Genomic DNA, 18485 nt, shown 5'->3' with positions numbered 1-18485 from the left:
GTTTCATAACTGAAATTAAACCGTTCTTACTAGCTGCAGCTGGATCAGAAAATAAGGTTACTGTACCCAGCAGGGTAGTTCTCAACCCCGCCCCTTCCACCAAAGGCCCCGCCCCTTCCGGATCAGCCTGCAGCCACTTCAGAAATTTATGAAGTGGCCCCCCCCTTCCAAAATTATTTCCCACCACTGCCCTACATCAAGGTGTCTAATTGTGGCTAAGGTCATCTTACCTCTGAGCAAAGGCTTTGTATGGGTAGACAGATAACATAGCAGAATCTGTTTTTTAAACTGTAAACAGAATAACTTGCCTCATTTGACTCACTCTATCACTAACAAAGAACCAAGAATTCTAAAGAGCTCTTGTTTGTGGTGTAACCATACTCAGTCTCTAAGTTCCTGGTCTGTACTGTATACGTAGCTATTTATTAAACAGATACCCGGCATAGCAATGTGGGGTTTTTTAATTAAAGGGAAAATGTACATGCTTTATTTAAATGACGGAATCAGGATGAGTGATTGCAAGAGTCAGGGCAGGCAGTGGGAGGTGTGTGGCTCAGGGCAGGAGTTGTGAGGGAGGAGAAGTCAGTGCAGGGGTTTGGGTGTGGGGGTGGGGTTAGGGCAGAGAGTGCGGGGCTCAGTGATAGAAGGTGGGGGAAGGACTGAGAGGGGATCTGGGAGTGCTGAGAGCTCAAGACAGGGGCTGGAAAGTGCTTGAGTGAGGGCATGGGGTTGGAAGCTCCTCCCAGCGGCTAGCAGCTCTTCCCGGGGGGGGGGGGGGGAAGGGCAGCACTGTGCTTCCTGGCAGGTGGCTCCTCCTGGGAGTGGCTGGTGCTTTGCTCCCCAGATGGTGACTTCTCTGAGGGGCCAGGCCTGTGCTCCCTAGAGAACAGGCCCTCCTGGGGGGCTGAGGCTATGGGGGCCAGCCCTAGCCTCCATCTGCCCCCTCAGCCTCTGGCCTGTCTGTGGGGGTGAGGGGACAGTGCTCTGGGGGTTAGCCCCGGCTTGCAGCACCCCACCTCCCACCCTGCAGCTGGGTCACACTTCCTGGCCCCAACTCATCTTTGTGGGAGGACATCTCCTGGATTGGGACTGTGCTGTGCTACCCAGCCCCACATGGGTGGCTCCAGGGGGACTACAATGGCAGAGCTGGTGGGGGAAGGCTGCTCCCCCATCTGGTACTATTTGGGGCAGGGCGGCCACTTAGTGGTCCGGTGGCCAGAAACATGGAGAGCCGTGTCCCACTCTTCCACTTGTGCGGCTGCCCCCAGTGGTTACTGTAGAGTATAACTGCCCTCCTGCGCTTCCTGCCCTCAATAGTCACTCTGCAGTATAATTCTCCCTCTGATCAGCCCCCTCCCTGTCACTTTTATGGAAAACAGTACCATTCCAGGCACTTCTCGTTTTCCTGTCACAACCAGGAAGGTTTCCCTGAACTTCTTTTAAGTTAGGTAAGAGCAAGTTTCATATCTCATCGGGTACGTCTACACTACAACGTTAATTTGAATTAACTTAGTTCGAATTAGTTAATTCGAACTAAGCTAATTTGAACTAACGCGTCTAGAACTAAAAACTAGTTCGAATTAGTGCTTTGCTAATTCGAACTAGCAAGTCCACATTGAGTGGACCCTGAACAGGGCTTAAGGATGGCCGGAAGCAGTGCCGGCAGCACATCAGAGGAGGACTTAGAGCGTGGAGATGCTGTCTCAGGCTAGCCGAGGACTGTGCTTAAAGGGTCCCGACCCCCACTCCGGACACACAGTTCTAAGGGGTGCCCCGCTTGCAAAGCTGTCCTGGCTTGGAGTGCCCGGAGTACCCACACTGGGCACATCACACCACTCGGCCATCAGCCCGGCTGCACTTGCCACAGGCTGCCATCTGGGGAGAGGAGGCAATCGGGGGGCTGCAAGAGAGCTTCCACCCCCAGAAGCCCGCAGAGCCAGCCCAGTCCTCCCCATCGGGGGCTCGTACCCCATTCCTCCCTCACCTCCTTCCACTTACCCTTCCCTAGCCCCCCTTCTTATTGATGTACAAAATAAAGATAACGTTTCTTCCAACATTGACTCTGTCTTTATTGAACAAAACTGGGGGAGACTGGGAAAAGGAGGTGGGAGAGGGGAAGAGAGAGGCTGGGAGAGGGGAGGGCAACTAACATGATCAGGGGTTGGGAACAGGTCCCAGATGAAGAGAGGCTACAGAGACTGGGACTGTTCAGCTTAGAAAAGAGGAGATGGAGCGGGGACAGGATAGAGGTCTCTAAAAGCAGGGGTTGGGTGGAGAGGGTGCATTCAGAAAAGTTCTTCATGAGTTCCCATAAAGAAGGACTAGAGGACACCAAAGGAAAGGAATGGGTAGCAGGCTTCAAACTAGTAAGAGAAAGTTGTTCTTCAGAAAGCAAATAGTTAACCTGTGGAACTCCTTGCTGCACGAGGCTGTGAAGGCTACAACTAGATCAGAGTTTAAAGGCAAGTGAGATCAAGTCATGGAGGTTGGGTCCATGGAGTAGTCTTAGCCAGGGGGTAGGAGTGGTGTCCCTGCCCAAAGTTTGTGGAAGGCTGGAGAGGGATGGCACAAGACAAATGGCTTGGTCACTGTCTTCGGTCCATCCCCTCCAGGGTCCCTAGGCTTGGCCGCTGTCGGCAGACAGGCTACTGGGCTAGATGGACCTTTGGTCTGACCCAGGACGGCCATTGTAAGCTCAGGGCTCAGGGTCAGGGGTCTCAGTGGACCCCCTTGATTTTCATGCACACCTGCTCCTGGGTGGCCAGGCTGGCAGCTCTCCTGCCCTAGACGGCCACTTTCCTGTGCCTAGTGCGGAGATCGTGGACGAGGTCCACGATGTCCGCACTAGCCCAGGAAGGTGCCCGCCTCTTGCGGTCCAGGGCAAGCTCCCGGGAGCCGCCAGCCTGGTCCCGGGAAGAGGGGGTGGGCTGGGGGACATCGGGTGGGTGGCTCGAGCCGTGCCAGGTGCAGGGTCTGCTGGCTGGGTGCTGGCAGGCTTGCACCTGGCACGGGCACCGTAGCCAGCCCGTGCCCCTTTAAGGGGTCCGGGGCCGGGGGGGGGGCATAGAGTTTCCCTGGTGTTGGCCAGAGTGGCCACCAGGGAAACCTGGGAAGGGCTAGCCTCCCACTAGTTTGAATTAAGGGGCTACACACCCCTTAATTCGAACTAGCTAGTTCGAACTAGGCTTAATCCTCGTGGAATGAGGATTACCTAGTTTGAACTAAGCGCTCCGCTAGTTTGATTCAAATTCGAACTAGCGGAGCGCTAGTGTAGCGCCTATTAAAGTTAGTTCGAACTAACGTCTGTTAGTTCGAACTAACTTTGTAGTGTAGACATACCCTTACTATTTAAGAGGAGTTCTTGAACAAACATATATACATTCTTAAATGTTTTGTAATTCAAAGTAAATTAAATCTCAAGGAGGAGGGTTAATTAGAAATTGTTGTACCTTGTGTTGAATGTGGTTTGGTAAGAGACAATTCAACTCTTAGCTCCTTGGTTTCTTCTAATACAAAACTTTATCAAAGCATCTTATCCTCTGGAAGATATTCATTATTTTCTGAGGTAGAAAACAATGCTGGTGCAGCATATAACAAACACTGTTCTTGTGCAAAAGGACAAGGCATTCTACAAAAATGTAATATTAAGAGATATAACATTTTTCTTTATTGCACCATACATAATTCCTTTTTTCATCCCGTGTTTTATGGATCATTTTGTATCCTATGTCTTACCATGTTTGTCTTTAGATGGGTCTACAATACTTTAAAACTCTTAGTATATAATTTTCAAAGGTAGTGTGCTCTTTTATCTTCACAATTTTTCTTTAGCTATTCATGTGTGTACAAAATAATTGGCTGAACTTAGCTAACACCTTTATATTGATAAATGATCATTTTTGGAAGTAATAGGATGAAGTATATAATGAGATCTAGTTCATAATGATGCATTAACTGAAGATATTACATACATTTTTTTCTTTGCTGCTAGTTTTCTTGAGATTTAATAAAACCCTGACTCAAAGGATTGTTTATGTGTTCTCATTATTTCTCTCTTTGGAACCTTTATAGCTAGATATGACATCTAAATGACATTTATTTTCTAATCAATTGTTTAAAGTGATAATATTTTCGAAATAAAAAGGACACTTTTATGGTAACATATTTTAGAGTTGTGAAATACTCTCATAAAAAAGAAGTACTTTTTCTTTTGTCAGTGCTACCTGTTTCTAACCTATAGTGACACATGCATATTGCTCAGGGTAGAGAATATCTTCTTAGAAGTTATTTTAATGGTTTTATCATGTGACACTACCATTCATTTTGAGCAAAGTGTCATAAGACCATAAGAACAGCCATGCTGGGTCAGACCAATAATCTATCTAGTCAAGTAGCTTGTCTTTTGACAGAGGCTAGTGCCAGATGCTTTAGAAGTAATTAATAGCATAGGGGAATCACAAAGTGATACATTACCTGTCATCCAGTCCCAGCTTCTGGGAATCAGAGGTTTAGGGACACATAAAGCATCAGGTTGTGCCCCTGACCATTTTGTCTAATAGTTGTTGAAGGACCTGCTTCCATGAACTTATCTAGTTCTATTTTGAACCCATTGGTACTGTCCCAACATCTCATGGCAACAAGGTCTGCAGATTACCTGTCCTTTGTGTGACGTGTTTCCTTTTGTGTGTTTTGAGCTTGCTGCCTATTAATTTAATTGGTTGACCACCTGGTTCATGTGTTATGCAAAAGGGTAAATAACACTTTCTTAGTCACTTTCTCCACTCCATTCATGGTTTGTAGACCTCTAGCATAGCCTCCCCCACCTTAGTTGTCTTTCTTTTAAAATGAACAGTCCCACTCTTTATAATCTCTCCTTACATGGAAGCTGTTCCATGTCCCTAATAATTTTGGTTGTCCCTCTTTGTATTTTTTCCAATTCTAATATTTCCTTTTTGAGATGGGGTAACCAGAACTGCATGCGGTATTCCAACTGTAGGTGTACTATGGGTTTCTGTTGTGGCATTATGTTATTTTCTGTCTTATCCTAACCCTTTCCTAATGGTTTCTATCATTCTTAGCTCTTTTGTACTGCTTCTGCACAATGGATTTTTTCAGAGAATTATCCACAATGACTCCAAGATCTCTTTTCTGAATAGTAACAGCTAATTTAGACCCCTTCATTTTATATGCATAGTTGGGATTATGTTTTCCTATGTACATTACTTTGCATTTATCAACAAAGTGAATTTCATCTGCCATTTTGATGGGTGAAGGATCAGTTTTGTAAAAACTCTTGAACTGTTAGCCAAGTCCAAAGCTGACTGCTTTGTCTTGAGTCATCTGCAAACTTTGTCACCTCACTGTTTACCCTTTTTTCTCTAGATCACTTATGAATGCTGAACACCACTGGTCTCACTAGAGGTCCTTGGGGATACTCCACTCTTTACCATTCTTCACTGTGAAAACTGTCATTTATTCTGACACTTTGTTTCTATCTCTTAGGGTATGTCTACACTACCCCGCTAGTTCGAACTAGCGGGGTAATGTATGCATACCGCACTTGCTAATGAAGCCCGGGATTTGAATTTCCCGGGCTTCATTAGCATAAGCGGGGAGCCGCCATTTTTAAATCCCCGCTGCTTCGAACCCCGTGTAGCGCGGCTACACGGGGCTCGAACTAGGTAGTTCGGACTAGGTTCCTATTCCGAACTACCGTTACTCCTCGTGAAACGAGGTGTACCGGTAGTTCGGAATAGGCACCCTAGTCCGAACTACCTAGTTCGAGCCCCGTGTAGCCGCGCTACACGGGGTTCGAAGCAGCGGGGATTTAAAAATGGCGGCTCCCCGCTTATGCTAATGAAGCCCGGGAAATTCAAATCCCGGGCTTCATTAGCAAGTGCGGTATGCATACATTACCCTCCTAGTTCGAACTAGGAGGGTAGTGTAGACATACCCTTAACCAGTTACTGATCCATGAGGGGGCCTTCCCTCTTATCCCTTAATTACTTAATTTGCGTAAGAGCCTTTGGTGAGGGACCTTGTCAAAGTCATTCTGAATATATCCATTTACACTGGGTCACCATTGTTCATGGGTTTATTGATGCCCCTCCCATCCACACCTAGAATTCTAATAGATGGGTGAGCTAAAGAAGTTGATTCTTCCCAAATACACTGCATTCATCTATGTGTCTGATAATCCTAGTCTCTACTATGTTTGCAACCACTTTATTTGGTACAGGAGAAGCCTGTAATTACCGTCCTGTAACTGACGAGATTGATTCTGAAATCTTTTTTTGAAAATTGGCATCTGGTACAGAGACAGACATAAAAAATAGGTTACCTATTACAGGGTATGTCTACACTGCCACCCTAGTTTGAACTAGGGTGGCTAATGTAGGCATTCGAACTTGCAAATGAAGCCCGGGATTTAAATATCCCGGGCTTCATTTTCATGTTCCCGGGTGGGCGCCATTTTTAAATGCCCGTAGTTCGAACTACCTGCCCGCGGCTATACACGGCACGGACTAGGTAGTTCGAATTAAAGCTCCTAATTTGAACTACCGTTACTACTCCTGCAAGGAGATTTAGAACTAGGGTGGCAGTGTAGACAACCCACAATTAGTAGTTCTGCAATTTCATATCTGAGTTCCTTTAGAATATATGGATGAATATTGTCTGATTCCGATGATCTATTTATCTATTTATCAATTTGTTCAAAGTCTCCTGTTGATACTTCAAACAGTGCCTCAGGTTTGTTACTTAAAAAGAATGGCTCTCCTTTTTAATAAATCCTCTTCTAGGCATATGTCTGTTCCAACTATGCGCCCTTAGTTTAAAAACCCATCTACAACCTTTTTAATTTTACACGGCAGCAATCTGGTTTTATTCTCTCTCTGGTTATGTCTACACTGCAGAACTTTTTTGGGATACCAGAGGTATCTCAGAAAAGCTCTGCCGCGTCCAAGGAAAAGCTCTGCAGTGTCCCAAACAGTTTCTGAAAAAGCGGACGCGTTCTTTCAGCATCCCTGTATTCCTCATTGTATGAGGAATAAGGGATGTTCCAAAAAGAGAAGGTTTTCCCAAAATATCGCCCCATGTAGATGGGCCAAATTTTGGAAAAGTCTTTTTAGGAAAAAAGCGGAAAATTCCAAAATAACATAATGCGCGTATACACTAAAAGCCTTTATTTTTAAATAATGTCGAACTGGAGGACTTTTTACTCTGACTCATGGTAACCCCTCATTTCATGAGGAGTAAGGGAAGGGACTTCATGCTGTGTAGAAAGTGCCAAAAGCTGAATTAAGCTATTTCGACTTCAGCTACACACATGACGCAGCTGAAGTTGCCTAGCTTAATTTGACTTTAGCCCTGCTGTGTAGACATACCCCAAAAGACTCAGGCAAAGTTTAAATTAACAGGATGGGGCAGGAGAGGAGCAAGAGTCCAATCAGCTCCCATCTCCCTCTGGCTGGCCAATAGTAGGCAGAGAAACTTTGGAGGAATAAAGAGCCCACCTTTTAGGATATGTGATTCTCCCCTCCCCCTTTCCCAGTGTCTGTCTGCCCTAGTTGGTCCTATAAAATTTCCCACCCATTGAGTCAAGTGGGCAATATTTGCATCAGTAAAGCTTTGCTCTGCTTGAAACAAGGATTATCTGCAGCGGTGAAAATCTTTGTTTATCTCAGTTGAATCTGCATACACTGGTTTTTTTGTGCTGTTGTAACTACACTGTGGCAAAACCCAAACTATAGACAAAGCCATATACTTTAGATGCCAGTGGCACATGTGAGCAAAGACTATGGATATGAATGTGGGTTGTGGGATCTTTTGAACAAGGGCACTGAATGAAAGCCACTTCAATGGGGCCAGGATTTTACCTGCTTTCTTTTATTTTTTCACAAAATGACATGTACATCTGTTTGTAAATAATCATCATCTAGCAGTTTTTAGCCCATCAGATTTTATTTATGTAGGATGAATAACAATATGTTTTATTCAATATTATATCTTGCAGATTATCAACCTAAGTCAGAAGTTAACTTGCAGTTGGATAGAGGAGTATCAGTGAAAACAGATGTGAGTTTGAAAACTGAGGAAGTTTCTGAAACATTAGAAACTATGAGGCCTTCAGTATTGGTGCTACCAACAAGGATATCATGTGAGGTAAGGCTTTTCAATACTAAAATGTTAGGGATAAATGTCACTCTTCTGCCCTTCCCCTACTGTGGAGCACAAATGAGAGTTTACCTGTAGTGGGAGTTGTGCTGCCTGAGTATCACATCCAGTACAAAGACTTTCAAAATAAGACTGCAGGATTTTACTTCTATTAAAAATTGTTTGGCAGATAAAATTTTGCTTGAACAGGTTTCATTGGAATGTGAAGGAAATATTTAGTCAGGTACTTTTTCAAAAGATATGAAGTGCCTCTCTAGAAGCATTGTATTGCATGGGATTATAGAGAGGTGTGTGTGTGTGTGTGTGTGTGTGTGTGTGTTTGTTGGTATGCAAATATATGAATGCTCATTTAAAAAAAATCAATACTACATGTGAGAAAACACAAGCATGAAAACTGTGTAAAGAGTGCAGTATCTGAAGCCCATCCCTGTAGACCTTAGGCAAGTTAATGGCCAGAGCCATTTGAGGGCTGAAGAATCAGGCTAGTAGTGACATGGCAGAGAAGTGGAAGGAATGTTGCATAGCTTTTGGCTGCTCTGTGACAAGGAGGCTATTTCAGCCAACCCTACACTACTGATTACAGCTGAAGATTAGATGAAAGACATACATATAGAAAGTATTTAGTTTAAAATGTTTACTATTTTGGAAAACTCAGTAATCTGCACTGATGAAACCAATAGGCTGCGTCTAGGCTGGCATGATTTCGCGCAAATACTTTTAACAGAAAGGTTTTTCCGTTAAAAGTATTTGCGAAAGACATATTTTGCGCAAAGCAACCGTGCCAGTGTAGACACTCTCTTGCGCAAGAAATCTCTGATGGCCATTTTAGCCATCGGGCTTTCTTGTGCAAGAAATTAACTTGCCTGTCTACACTGGTCCTCTTGTGCAAGAATACTTGTGCAAGAGGGCTTATCCCTGAGCGGGAGCGTCAAAGTATTTGTGCAAGAACCATTGATTTTGTACAGTACAAAGTCAGTGTTCTGTGCAAATACTCGCAGTGTAGACAGGCGGCAAGATTTTGCCAGTCTAGATGCACCCATAGAGTATTACAAAAATTACTGTACAACCTAGAGAACTCAATAGATCAGGATTTCCCAAACTTTTTGATACTGAGGACCAGTAATTCCATTCATGAGCTTTTGGAGATCTGGTAACATTTATTTACATATTTGCATATTCATTAAGCAAATGATGAAAATGCAAATCAATTGTTTCTGGTCCTCCTAAAGCCTCCAGTGCCAACTTTAGTGCCACAGAAAAGTCAGTCGGGGCCACACAAGTGAGATACAAAAACACAACCCCTCCAAACCCCTCAAACCTCACTAATGTGGCCCCAGCTATGCTTGTGGGTGCTGGGACAGAGTTCTGGGGAAGGGTGCCAGTGAGTGCTGGGGCAGGGGACTGGGTGCTTGCGGGTGCAGGGGCAGGGTTCTTGTGGGAGCCTGGGGGGGGGGGCGAAGGGACAGGGACCGATACCTGGGGATCCTGTAGCTGCCAAGGCCCAGGAAGTGCGTGGGCTGCTCCTCCGTCCCCCAAACAGCAGTACGGTACCTGACATGCTGGTCCATTGCACGCCTGATGTCTTCCTGCACAGGGGGAGGGGGAGTCCCGGACCGTGCCAGCCCTAACTGCTCGGGCAGCGCATGCCTTGCTTCTCTGCTCCCCATGCAGCTGGAGCGCCTCTGTTCCACTCAAGCAACTGGAGCTGGCACACTGGGGACTTTATTCCCCTGCTGCCTTCCTACATGGAGGGAAGGGAGAGGGGGAGTCCTGGACCACACCTGCCCCAGCCACTTGGGCAGTGCGTGCCTTGCTCCTCTGCTCCCCATGGCAGCACGCACCTCCTGAGCAGGTGGAGCCGGCGCAGTCCCAGATTCCCACCCATTCTCCCGCACGCAGGGAGGCAGCAGGGGAACAAAGTCCCCAGCGTGCGATGGACTGGCGTTTTAGGTACCGCTCTGGCTGTTGGGGCAGGGGAGAGAGCAGCCCGCATACTTCCGGGACCTAGCGCGCAGCTGCAGAACTGCCCCCCCAACCCCGTAGGAAGCCCGCGCTACCTCCGTTGACACTGGGAGTTCAGCGCAGCATTCATCTTGGGGGTTGCGTGCAGTGAGGCAGGCTCTCTCAAAAATTTTTCTGAGGCCCGGTATTTTTTTCCTAAGGACCCGGTACAGGGCGGCAGACCACAGTTTGGGAAATGCTGTAGTAGATCATTACAGTTGGTGTACTTTAAAATGTGTACTGAGAAATACTGTTTTTCTTCACTGGAAAGCCCCATTATGAAAATGAGAGTATTATTCTAAACAAGAGAGACCTGCAATAGAATTTTATTATTGAATTTAATAATAAATGTGCCTTCTTTTAGAACATAAGAACATAAGAACATAAGAATGGCCGTACTGGGTCAGACCAAAGGTCCTTCTAGCCCAGTATCCTGTCTACTGACAGTGGCCAGCACCAGGTACCCCAGAGAGGGTTGACCGAAGACAATGATCAAGCAATTTGTCTCCTTCCATCTCTCTCCAGCCTCTGAAAAACAGAGGCCAAGGACACCATTTTATCCCCTGGCTAATAGCCTTTTATGGACCTAACCTCCATGAAATTATCTAGCTTCTCTTTAAACTCTATTATAGTCCTAGTCTTCACAGCCTCCTCTGGCAAGGAGTTCCACAGGTTGACTACACTCTGTGTGAAGAAGAACTTTCTTTTATTAGTTTTAAGCCTGCTACCCATTAATTTCATTTGGCATCCTCTAGTTCTTCTATTTAGGGAACTAATAAATAACTTTTCTTTATCGGCCCGCTCCACACCACTCATGATTTTATATACCTCTATCATATCCCCCCTTAGTCTCCTCTTTTCTAAACTGAAAAGTCCCAGTCGCTTTAACCTCTCCTCATATGGGACCCGCTCCAAACCCCTAATCATTTTAGTTGCCCTTTTCTGAACCCTTTTCAAGGCCAAAATATCTTTTTTGAAGTGAGGAGACCACATCTGTACACAGTATGGAGTAGCGTACCATAGTTTTATACAGGGGCAGTAAGATGTGGGCGTACCATAGTTTTATACAGGGGCAGTAAGATATTCTGTGTCTTATTTTCTATCCCTTTCCTAATAATTCCTAGCAACCTATTTGCCTTTTTGACCGCCGCTGCACACTGCGTGGAAGTTTTCAGAGAACTGTCCACGATAACTCCAAGATCCCTTTCCTGATTTGTCGTAGCCAAATTAGCCCCCATCATACTGTACGTATAGTTGGGGTTATTTTTCCCAATGTGCATTACTTTACACTTATCCACATTAAATTTCATTTGCCATTTTGGTGCCCAATCACTGAGTTTGGTGAGATCTTCTTGGAGTCCCTCACAGTCCCTTTTAGTCAGATTTGTTTTGAAGAGCTGTCATTGTCTGTTAATTCTATAGATCCTTTCCTTAATATGAATTAGGACATAATTATTTCAAGGAGGAGGAAGGGGGAGGGTGCTAGATGCATTAAACTGCTTCTCTAAATAGAAAAACATATATTTCCTTTTGACTTTTGGGAAATATTTCTGGTTAGAAAGATAAGAAAAACAAGGGCCTAGATTAACCCCCTCCCAATTGATGCTCTGAAGGTCCCTTCATGCATGGATCACCCTCTCACATTCAGAAGGGAGCTTATGTAGTGTTATAAAATATACATTTTCTTTTGAAGGAGTAATAAAGGGATTAAAGGTGAAAGTTCATTTTTAGTTGATCTGAAGGGTGGCAAATATAGTTCAGTGAATTGTTCATTGTGAATGATTGTTCTGACTCTTGTTCAGTTCTTCAAAGAACACTACTAGCACAAGTGTATATTTTCCCAGTGAAAATCTATACATTTGCCACAGATCAGTGGGCCAAATTTAAAGATGTTGAATAGTGCCACTTTACAGACCAGTTTATCAGTGGGAATCAGCCTGAGTATAAACAAGTGTCACTTGCATACAGAGAAAGTAGAACACTGCACCGAGAACAGCTAAGTGGCAGATGCAGGAAGGCTTAAGATAAATTAGTCAGCTTGATTTATACAGGCAGTCCCCAGGTTACATGGATCCGACTTACATCAGATCCCTACTTACAAACGGGGTGAGGCAACCCTGCACTAGCTGTTTCCCCCCAGCAGACCAGGGAGACGCGAAGCTAGCGCTCCCCCCCCCCCAGCAGACCAGGGAGACGCGGAGCGGCTTTTCTTAGCAGACACCTCAGCTTGAGAATAAAGGACTGAGGGAAGTGAGGTGTGGGAGAATAAAACTGAGCTCTGGAGAAATGTTTGGCTAGAGTTTCCCCTACAATATGTACCAGTTCCGACTTGCATACAAATTCAACTTAAGAACAAACCTACAGTCCCTATCTTGTACGTAACCCGGGGACTGCCTGTATTTTTTTTTCATTCTCTGTCCTGCTGTAATACTGCCCTTAGTATTTTAAAGGCACCAGCTTACCCCTAAAACTGACTCTGAGATGCAACTTACACCACTAAAGTCACCTCTGAATTTGGTTCATCACGTTCGGTGTAGTTCATTAATGTTGTCTTGTTGAAATTCACCCCTGTGCAAAGGATCAGCAGAAGACCATTGTACCACTTACTTCCAATTCTGAGAGTTTAATGGTGTCTTAAGTAGCTTAAGGGTCTCCTGCATGAGGATACTTTCACCCTTTGCCAACAGGAAGTGAGTATATGATCATCATGTTACAGTGAGAAGAATTTCATTATATATGACTTTGGTAAACAGAGTTCAAACTTTTACAGTAATCTTGTCATTTTTTTACTCAAAGAACATAAAAGATAACTTAATGAAATAGCTTCACCACTGTTATATAATAATATTTCAGGATATGAAGCTATTGGTAAAAGTAATTTTAACTTACATTTAAGCATATAATTTACATTTTATGGTTTCAGTGTAGTTTGGTAAAAGGCTAATGGTAGCATATTTCTAACTTTATAGAACCCTGGTGAAATATTCATTCTTTTGAGAGATGAAATAACTGAAACTGTAGAAATTGAATTCATAACAGACAATCAACGAATTAGGACACAGCCAGCCTTTTGGAGTCAGAAGGTCAGATTCATGAAAGCTGTAGGTAAGAGAACATTATTGTAGCTATAATTAATCAAAAATTTTGGTCCTGAACTTTCTTCACTTGTTTTACAATAAGTAGTTTCACTTCCTTTCAAAATCTAATATTATTGTGTTTCCTGTGTATGGGTTTTGCATAGAAAGTATTATTATTGTTAGTAATATACCAGCACAAGGGCTTGTGATTTATGGGAAACTGGATTTTATTGGGTTGTTTTTGTGTGGTTAAGTGGCAGGTGGCAGGCTTTAAAATGTCATTGGTTAGTCACAGATTAACATTCTTAATAAATTCCTGATATAAAATGCAAAGCTAATATTCTTATTACTGCATTAAGTTTAACAAGATGTTTTGTCTCTTATTTTATGCAGTGAGGTTATTTTCTGTTTTTGTCCATATGCCTGTCTATAATGCTTACTGAGAACATTTGGGGTTTTTTGCTATGATTTCATATCCATCTCATCTCTCTATATTACTGAGTCTCCTTTGGTTTCTCTGCATTTTGTCAATCACTTTATCCATAATATTAGCTATTCTGATTTCTTACTTTGCATGCAACATGATAAACAATGCAATGTTTTTATTATTTGAGTTTCAGAATGCAGAGGGAATGGATATGTCTCCCTCCAATTATTGTACTAGAAGTGTTATGGAAATATTCAGCAAAGAGTTCAGGGCTCGGTTTGCCTCTGTTGCATTGTGTGAATTCCCAAAGGATAGCATATCATATTTTATTTTTAAAAAACCATGGTAATACCACATCATTTAAGAGAAAAACACTTAAGCTACAATTTTCAAACTTGGCCACATGAAGTTAGGCCCTAAAATCCATATTTAGGCATCTTAGTTTTGTTCACAAAAGTTGACTTTTGTGAACAAAATGGTGTGGCATAGACAAGACTAAGTATGTGGTTTTTTTAGGGATGCTAAGCACTAACAAGTTCCATTGTTCCCTCTTAGACATACGTGATCTGTGGGTGACGGAGGAAAACATGAGCTTCTTTTTACTTCCTTCAGAGCAGCGGCTTTCTTGTGTTAGTGTTCTCTGATCAGCTCATGTGGGAGGCTGCATCTGTCTTTGCAGGGAAGAAAGTTATCACGATCACTGAGCTCATTCCTCTTCCCTTAAAGCAGCCACCACTGGCCCCCTCTCATTGGGGATCGTAGGTGGCTTTGATAGTAACATTTGCATGGTGCTTCCAAAGGGCTAGCTGATTAATTGATCCTGATGACACCATTGTGAAGTTAGATAAATGGTATTATGCTATAGATGGGGACCTGAGGCAAGGAAGTTGTGATTTGCCCAGGAAGACACGTCAAGCCACTGACAGCTGGGATTAGAATAAGAGCTCCTGGTGCCCAGTTCTTTATGAAGGCCATTCAAGTATGGAGGCACTTAGGGATGAGGTTGTAAATTTCCTTGTTATCCACATGCTTGAGAGTGATTCCTTACCAGGATGGCTCACTGGGGAGACAGCTATAGTTCTGAAGGGGCTGTGCTTGGCCAGAGGAGGATTTTAATGGTGAGGTACCTTTCAGAAGACCAAATTCCCATTGACTGTCCTATGGGAAAGTGGGGGTGGGCAGCTCCACACTCCCAGTAAGGCGCGGCCTTAGCCAGAAGGGGCAGCAGTGCTGGGGGGCAGTCAGCTCTCAGTGCTGTCCAGAATGCATCAGCTGGGGCTCTGGCAATGATTTGAAGGGTCTAGGGCTCTGGCCATCACTGCTGCCACAGATGCTACAGCAGCCAGGAGTCCTGGGCCCTTTTGAATCTCTGGGCCCCAGGGCAGTTGCCCCCTTTCCTCCTCATGTCGGTGGACATGATTGTGGGGACTCCTGCAGGCATAACTTCTAGGGACGTGATTGGACTGGGGCAGATATCCATGAGGGTTATACATTAGTAAACACAAAAATATAAAGCTTAACAGTTTCTTTTTGTCCAAACAAGGATTCGTATTTTATTCCATTGGAGCTTTTAAATAAAAACTCTTTGGGATCCCAACAGAGGTACTGGTTTTCCCCACCATTGCTTGATTTAGCTTCTTTTTTATTTGTGCTTCTTCCCCCCACATCCTCGGGCAAAAACCTTAAAAATGACTGAAATACAGGAATGCAACAAGGATCCAGCTGATTTCATTTTAACAAAGGAACGTAAAATGAGTTTGTACTCTTTACCATTGAAGTGAAAGGAGATGCTGATTTCCATTAATTTTAGTTTCTTTGACTCTCCATTTCTTTTTTGTCTTCAAGTTTGTCCGCTTTTATTCTTTTGTGAGGAGAGCTAGAATTTTAGTTCTGCTGTTGGTAGGTACAGCAGGATTCATGGCACAATGAATACTGATGAATTATAAAATGTACTCATAAAGAGGGCTCATGCTGCATACACAGAGCAAGATATTCTAAAGTAACAGACTGTACAAATACCTCCCTCCTCAGTTTTTAGTAGGTAAACAACTGGAATGGAAGTAATTAAAGTGTAATTTCTATAAAACCCAATTTTGAGAGCCTTACCTGCAATTAAGAAAAATGTTTCAAAAGATGAATAGCAAATCTGTAACTTGTAATAAATGGCTGAACCTTTGCTTAATTTGTAGGCAGAGGAAGCTGATTATAGAGCATCAATCCATCAAAGGCAAAGTTGAAATGTGAAGCATGCTGTTTTCATATTGCTTCTCATTTGAAACAATACATAGCTATATTTTATAAGAATGTGTGTGTATATATATATTTGTTTCATTTTTGTGTTAACCTGAAGGACTTGGATTAAAAATGATTGCACTGAAACATCTATGAAATGAAAATCTTATTTATTGCCTTTTATGTGGTGGTTGTGATATTTCTTTGTCTTTTACTTACTCCCTGAGATTTCCCGAATGGCATTATAATATGTTTTCAGCTGCAGTTTTTGTTTGTGTTTTATAAGATTTTCCTGCTGGCCATGTAAATGTAAATGTCTACTGTGGGGGAGTCATTAAGGCTGTGACACAGATTGAATACTACACAGCAGTGGAGGAGATTGAACGCATATTTAAAGAAGTGGCTGATCCAATAGCTTTTGCTTGTCAGGTAAGTTGACCTCTCCATTAAGTTACTAAAAAAGCATAAAGATGCCAGTATGTGATAAGAGACTGTGTTATAAAGACTATTTTGATTGAATAATAACAAGCAATGCATCAACAAGAGAGTGGCGAAGAAGCCAGTTTTGAAATGTCTAGTTGTAAACAAATCAGACAAGTGAAAACAAATAATCTCTATTGAGCTATTATTAGTTATTGTTGGTTTCTGTTATCTATTATTTATTGTTTACAAAATGACATAAATTTAAATGATTCTTTACAGTTATAAACTAGTGTCCCTGGCTCATAGATGACAATAATAATTAACTAATATCAATCACAAAAGAGAAACTACTGAGTCTGTTCTGAAACCAAAGGAAAATACCCTTAAATCACCTATGTCTAAACTACGCTTCTTTTTAGGAAAAAAAGTATGCAATTGCGCTCCGCAATTTACGTACGTACCTTTTTCTGATTCTTTTTTCGGAATAGGCTTTTCCAAAATTTGGCCTGTCTACACTGGGCCAAATTTCAGAAAAACCTCCTCTTTCAGAAAAGCCTTTCTTCCTTGTGTAATGGGGTTTACAGGGCTTCAGAAAGAGTGCATCTGTTCTTCAGAAAAGAATTCGGAAGAGTAGACACATTCTCTGGATGTCAGAGTTTTTCCGGGATACCTCCAGTATCCCAGAAAAACTCCGTAGTGTAGACGTAGCCACAGTGTTTGGGGGTAAGGGTGGGAGAATAAGAGAGATCTGGACCACAGTATATCCATTCAACAATAAATAGGATTTCTTTGGGCTAGTATTGAAAACTGAAAGCATACTGTATATGGAAAGCATTAATTTACTATACATATTCAGCCTGTCTACTGCTATTTAATTCCAACTCATGAGGTTTGTTGGTTGCCGTGCAGTTCTTTGCATGTGTTTATAAGAATTCAGGCTTTGAAGCTAGACTTCTTACTCAGCACAACAAACTATGGTAGAAAGCTTCTGCAGCATGAAATCTCCTTTACCAGAAACATATATAAAACAACAGGAAAAGAAAGCAGTCTTTAGAATGGACGGAAACTGAAATATCACTTGTCCAAGGGTTGATAGTTTGAGCATATTGACACATCTGTATTGTAATGACAAAGAAAAATCAACAAAATCTGTTTCTAATGTAAACAAGTCTCATTTTCCTGTGACAAATATATTTTATCTACCACCTAAGGCATAAGACTCATAACAAAAGGATTAATAAAAATGATGTATTTCATTATTAGTATTCTTTTTAAGCACAGTGGTAGATTCCTTCCAAATATAATTCACTTTTGTAAAGTGTAGCTTATCCTGTTGGTGCATCTCTTAAAATCCTTACAATATCTATCATTCTTAAATCTCTAGGGGTATGTCTACACTACCCTCCTAGTTCGAACTAGGAGGGTAATGTAGGCATACCGCACTTGCAAATGAAGCCCGGGATTTGAATTTCCCGGGCTTCATTTGCATAAGCGGGGAGCCGCCATTTTTAAAACCCCGCTGGTTCGAACCCCGTGCAGCGCGGCTACACGGGGTTCGAACTAGGTAGTTCGGACTAGGATTCCTACTCCGAACTACCGGTACACCTCGTGGAACGTGGAACGAGGTGTACCGGTAGTTCGGAATAGGAATCCTAGTCCGAACTACCTAGTTCGAACCCCGTGTAGCCGCGCTGCACGGGGTTCGAACCAGCGGGGTTTTAAAAATGGCGGCTCCCCTCTTATGCAAATGAAGCCCGGGAAATTCAAATCCTGGGCTTCATTTGCAAGTGCGGTATGCCTACATTACCCCGCTAGTTCGAACTAGCGGGGTAGTGTAGACATACCCTAGATTAAATTGTAAAATGACCATGATCTAGATTTAACAGAAATTTCTGTTGAAAGGGGAGGTGTCGAGGGGCTTGTCTTCCCCTTTGACTGCACCCCCAAGTCAATGCCTCTCTCCCAGGGGAAATACGGCTCTAGTAACCTATTCCCAAAGTTGGTGCCCCTCTCCCAGGGAAAATACAGCTCTAGCAGCCTAGTCCCAAAGTCAATGCCCCTCTACTAGGGGAAATACTGCTCTCTCCTGGGCCAGGGGTTGATTGTCCAGGGTAGGGGAATGGGTGGTAGGGGGACCGGGCCCTCCCTCT

At 43.3% G+C, this 18485-nt stretch overlaps 1 protein-coding gene across 3 annotated transcripts in view; it reads left to right on the top strand.

Moving 5' to 3' along the window:
* BANK1 (B cell scaffold protein with ankyrin repeats 1) overlaps window positions 1–18485 on the top strand; it is a 416748-nt gene that overhangs the window by 79404 nt on the left and 318859 nt on the right. For all 3 annotated transcript variants that reach the window (XM_075929668.2, XM_089778053.1, XM_075929667.2), the window contains exons 4-6: window positions 8015–8163; window positions 13146–13281; window positions 16199–16341. In XM_075929668.2, the coding sequence (XP_075785783.1) occupies window positions 8015–8163; window positions 13146–13281; window positions 16199–16341 (428 nt within the window). The remainder of the gene's footprint in view (window positions 1–8014; window positions 8164–13145; window positions 13282–16198; window positions 16342–18485) is intronic.

Source organism: Pelodiscus sinensis, chromosome 4, assembly GCF_052426305.1.
Source record: "Pelodiscus sinensis isolate ZL-2025 chromosome 4, ASM5242630v1, whole genome shotgun sequence".
Lineage (NCBI taxonomy): Eukaryota > Metazoa > Chordata > Testudines > Trionychidae > Pelodiscus > Pelodiscus sinensis.
This window is presented reverse-complemented; position numbering and strand designations above follow the sequence as displayed.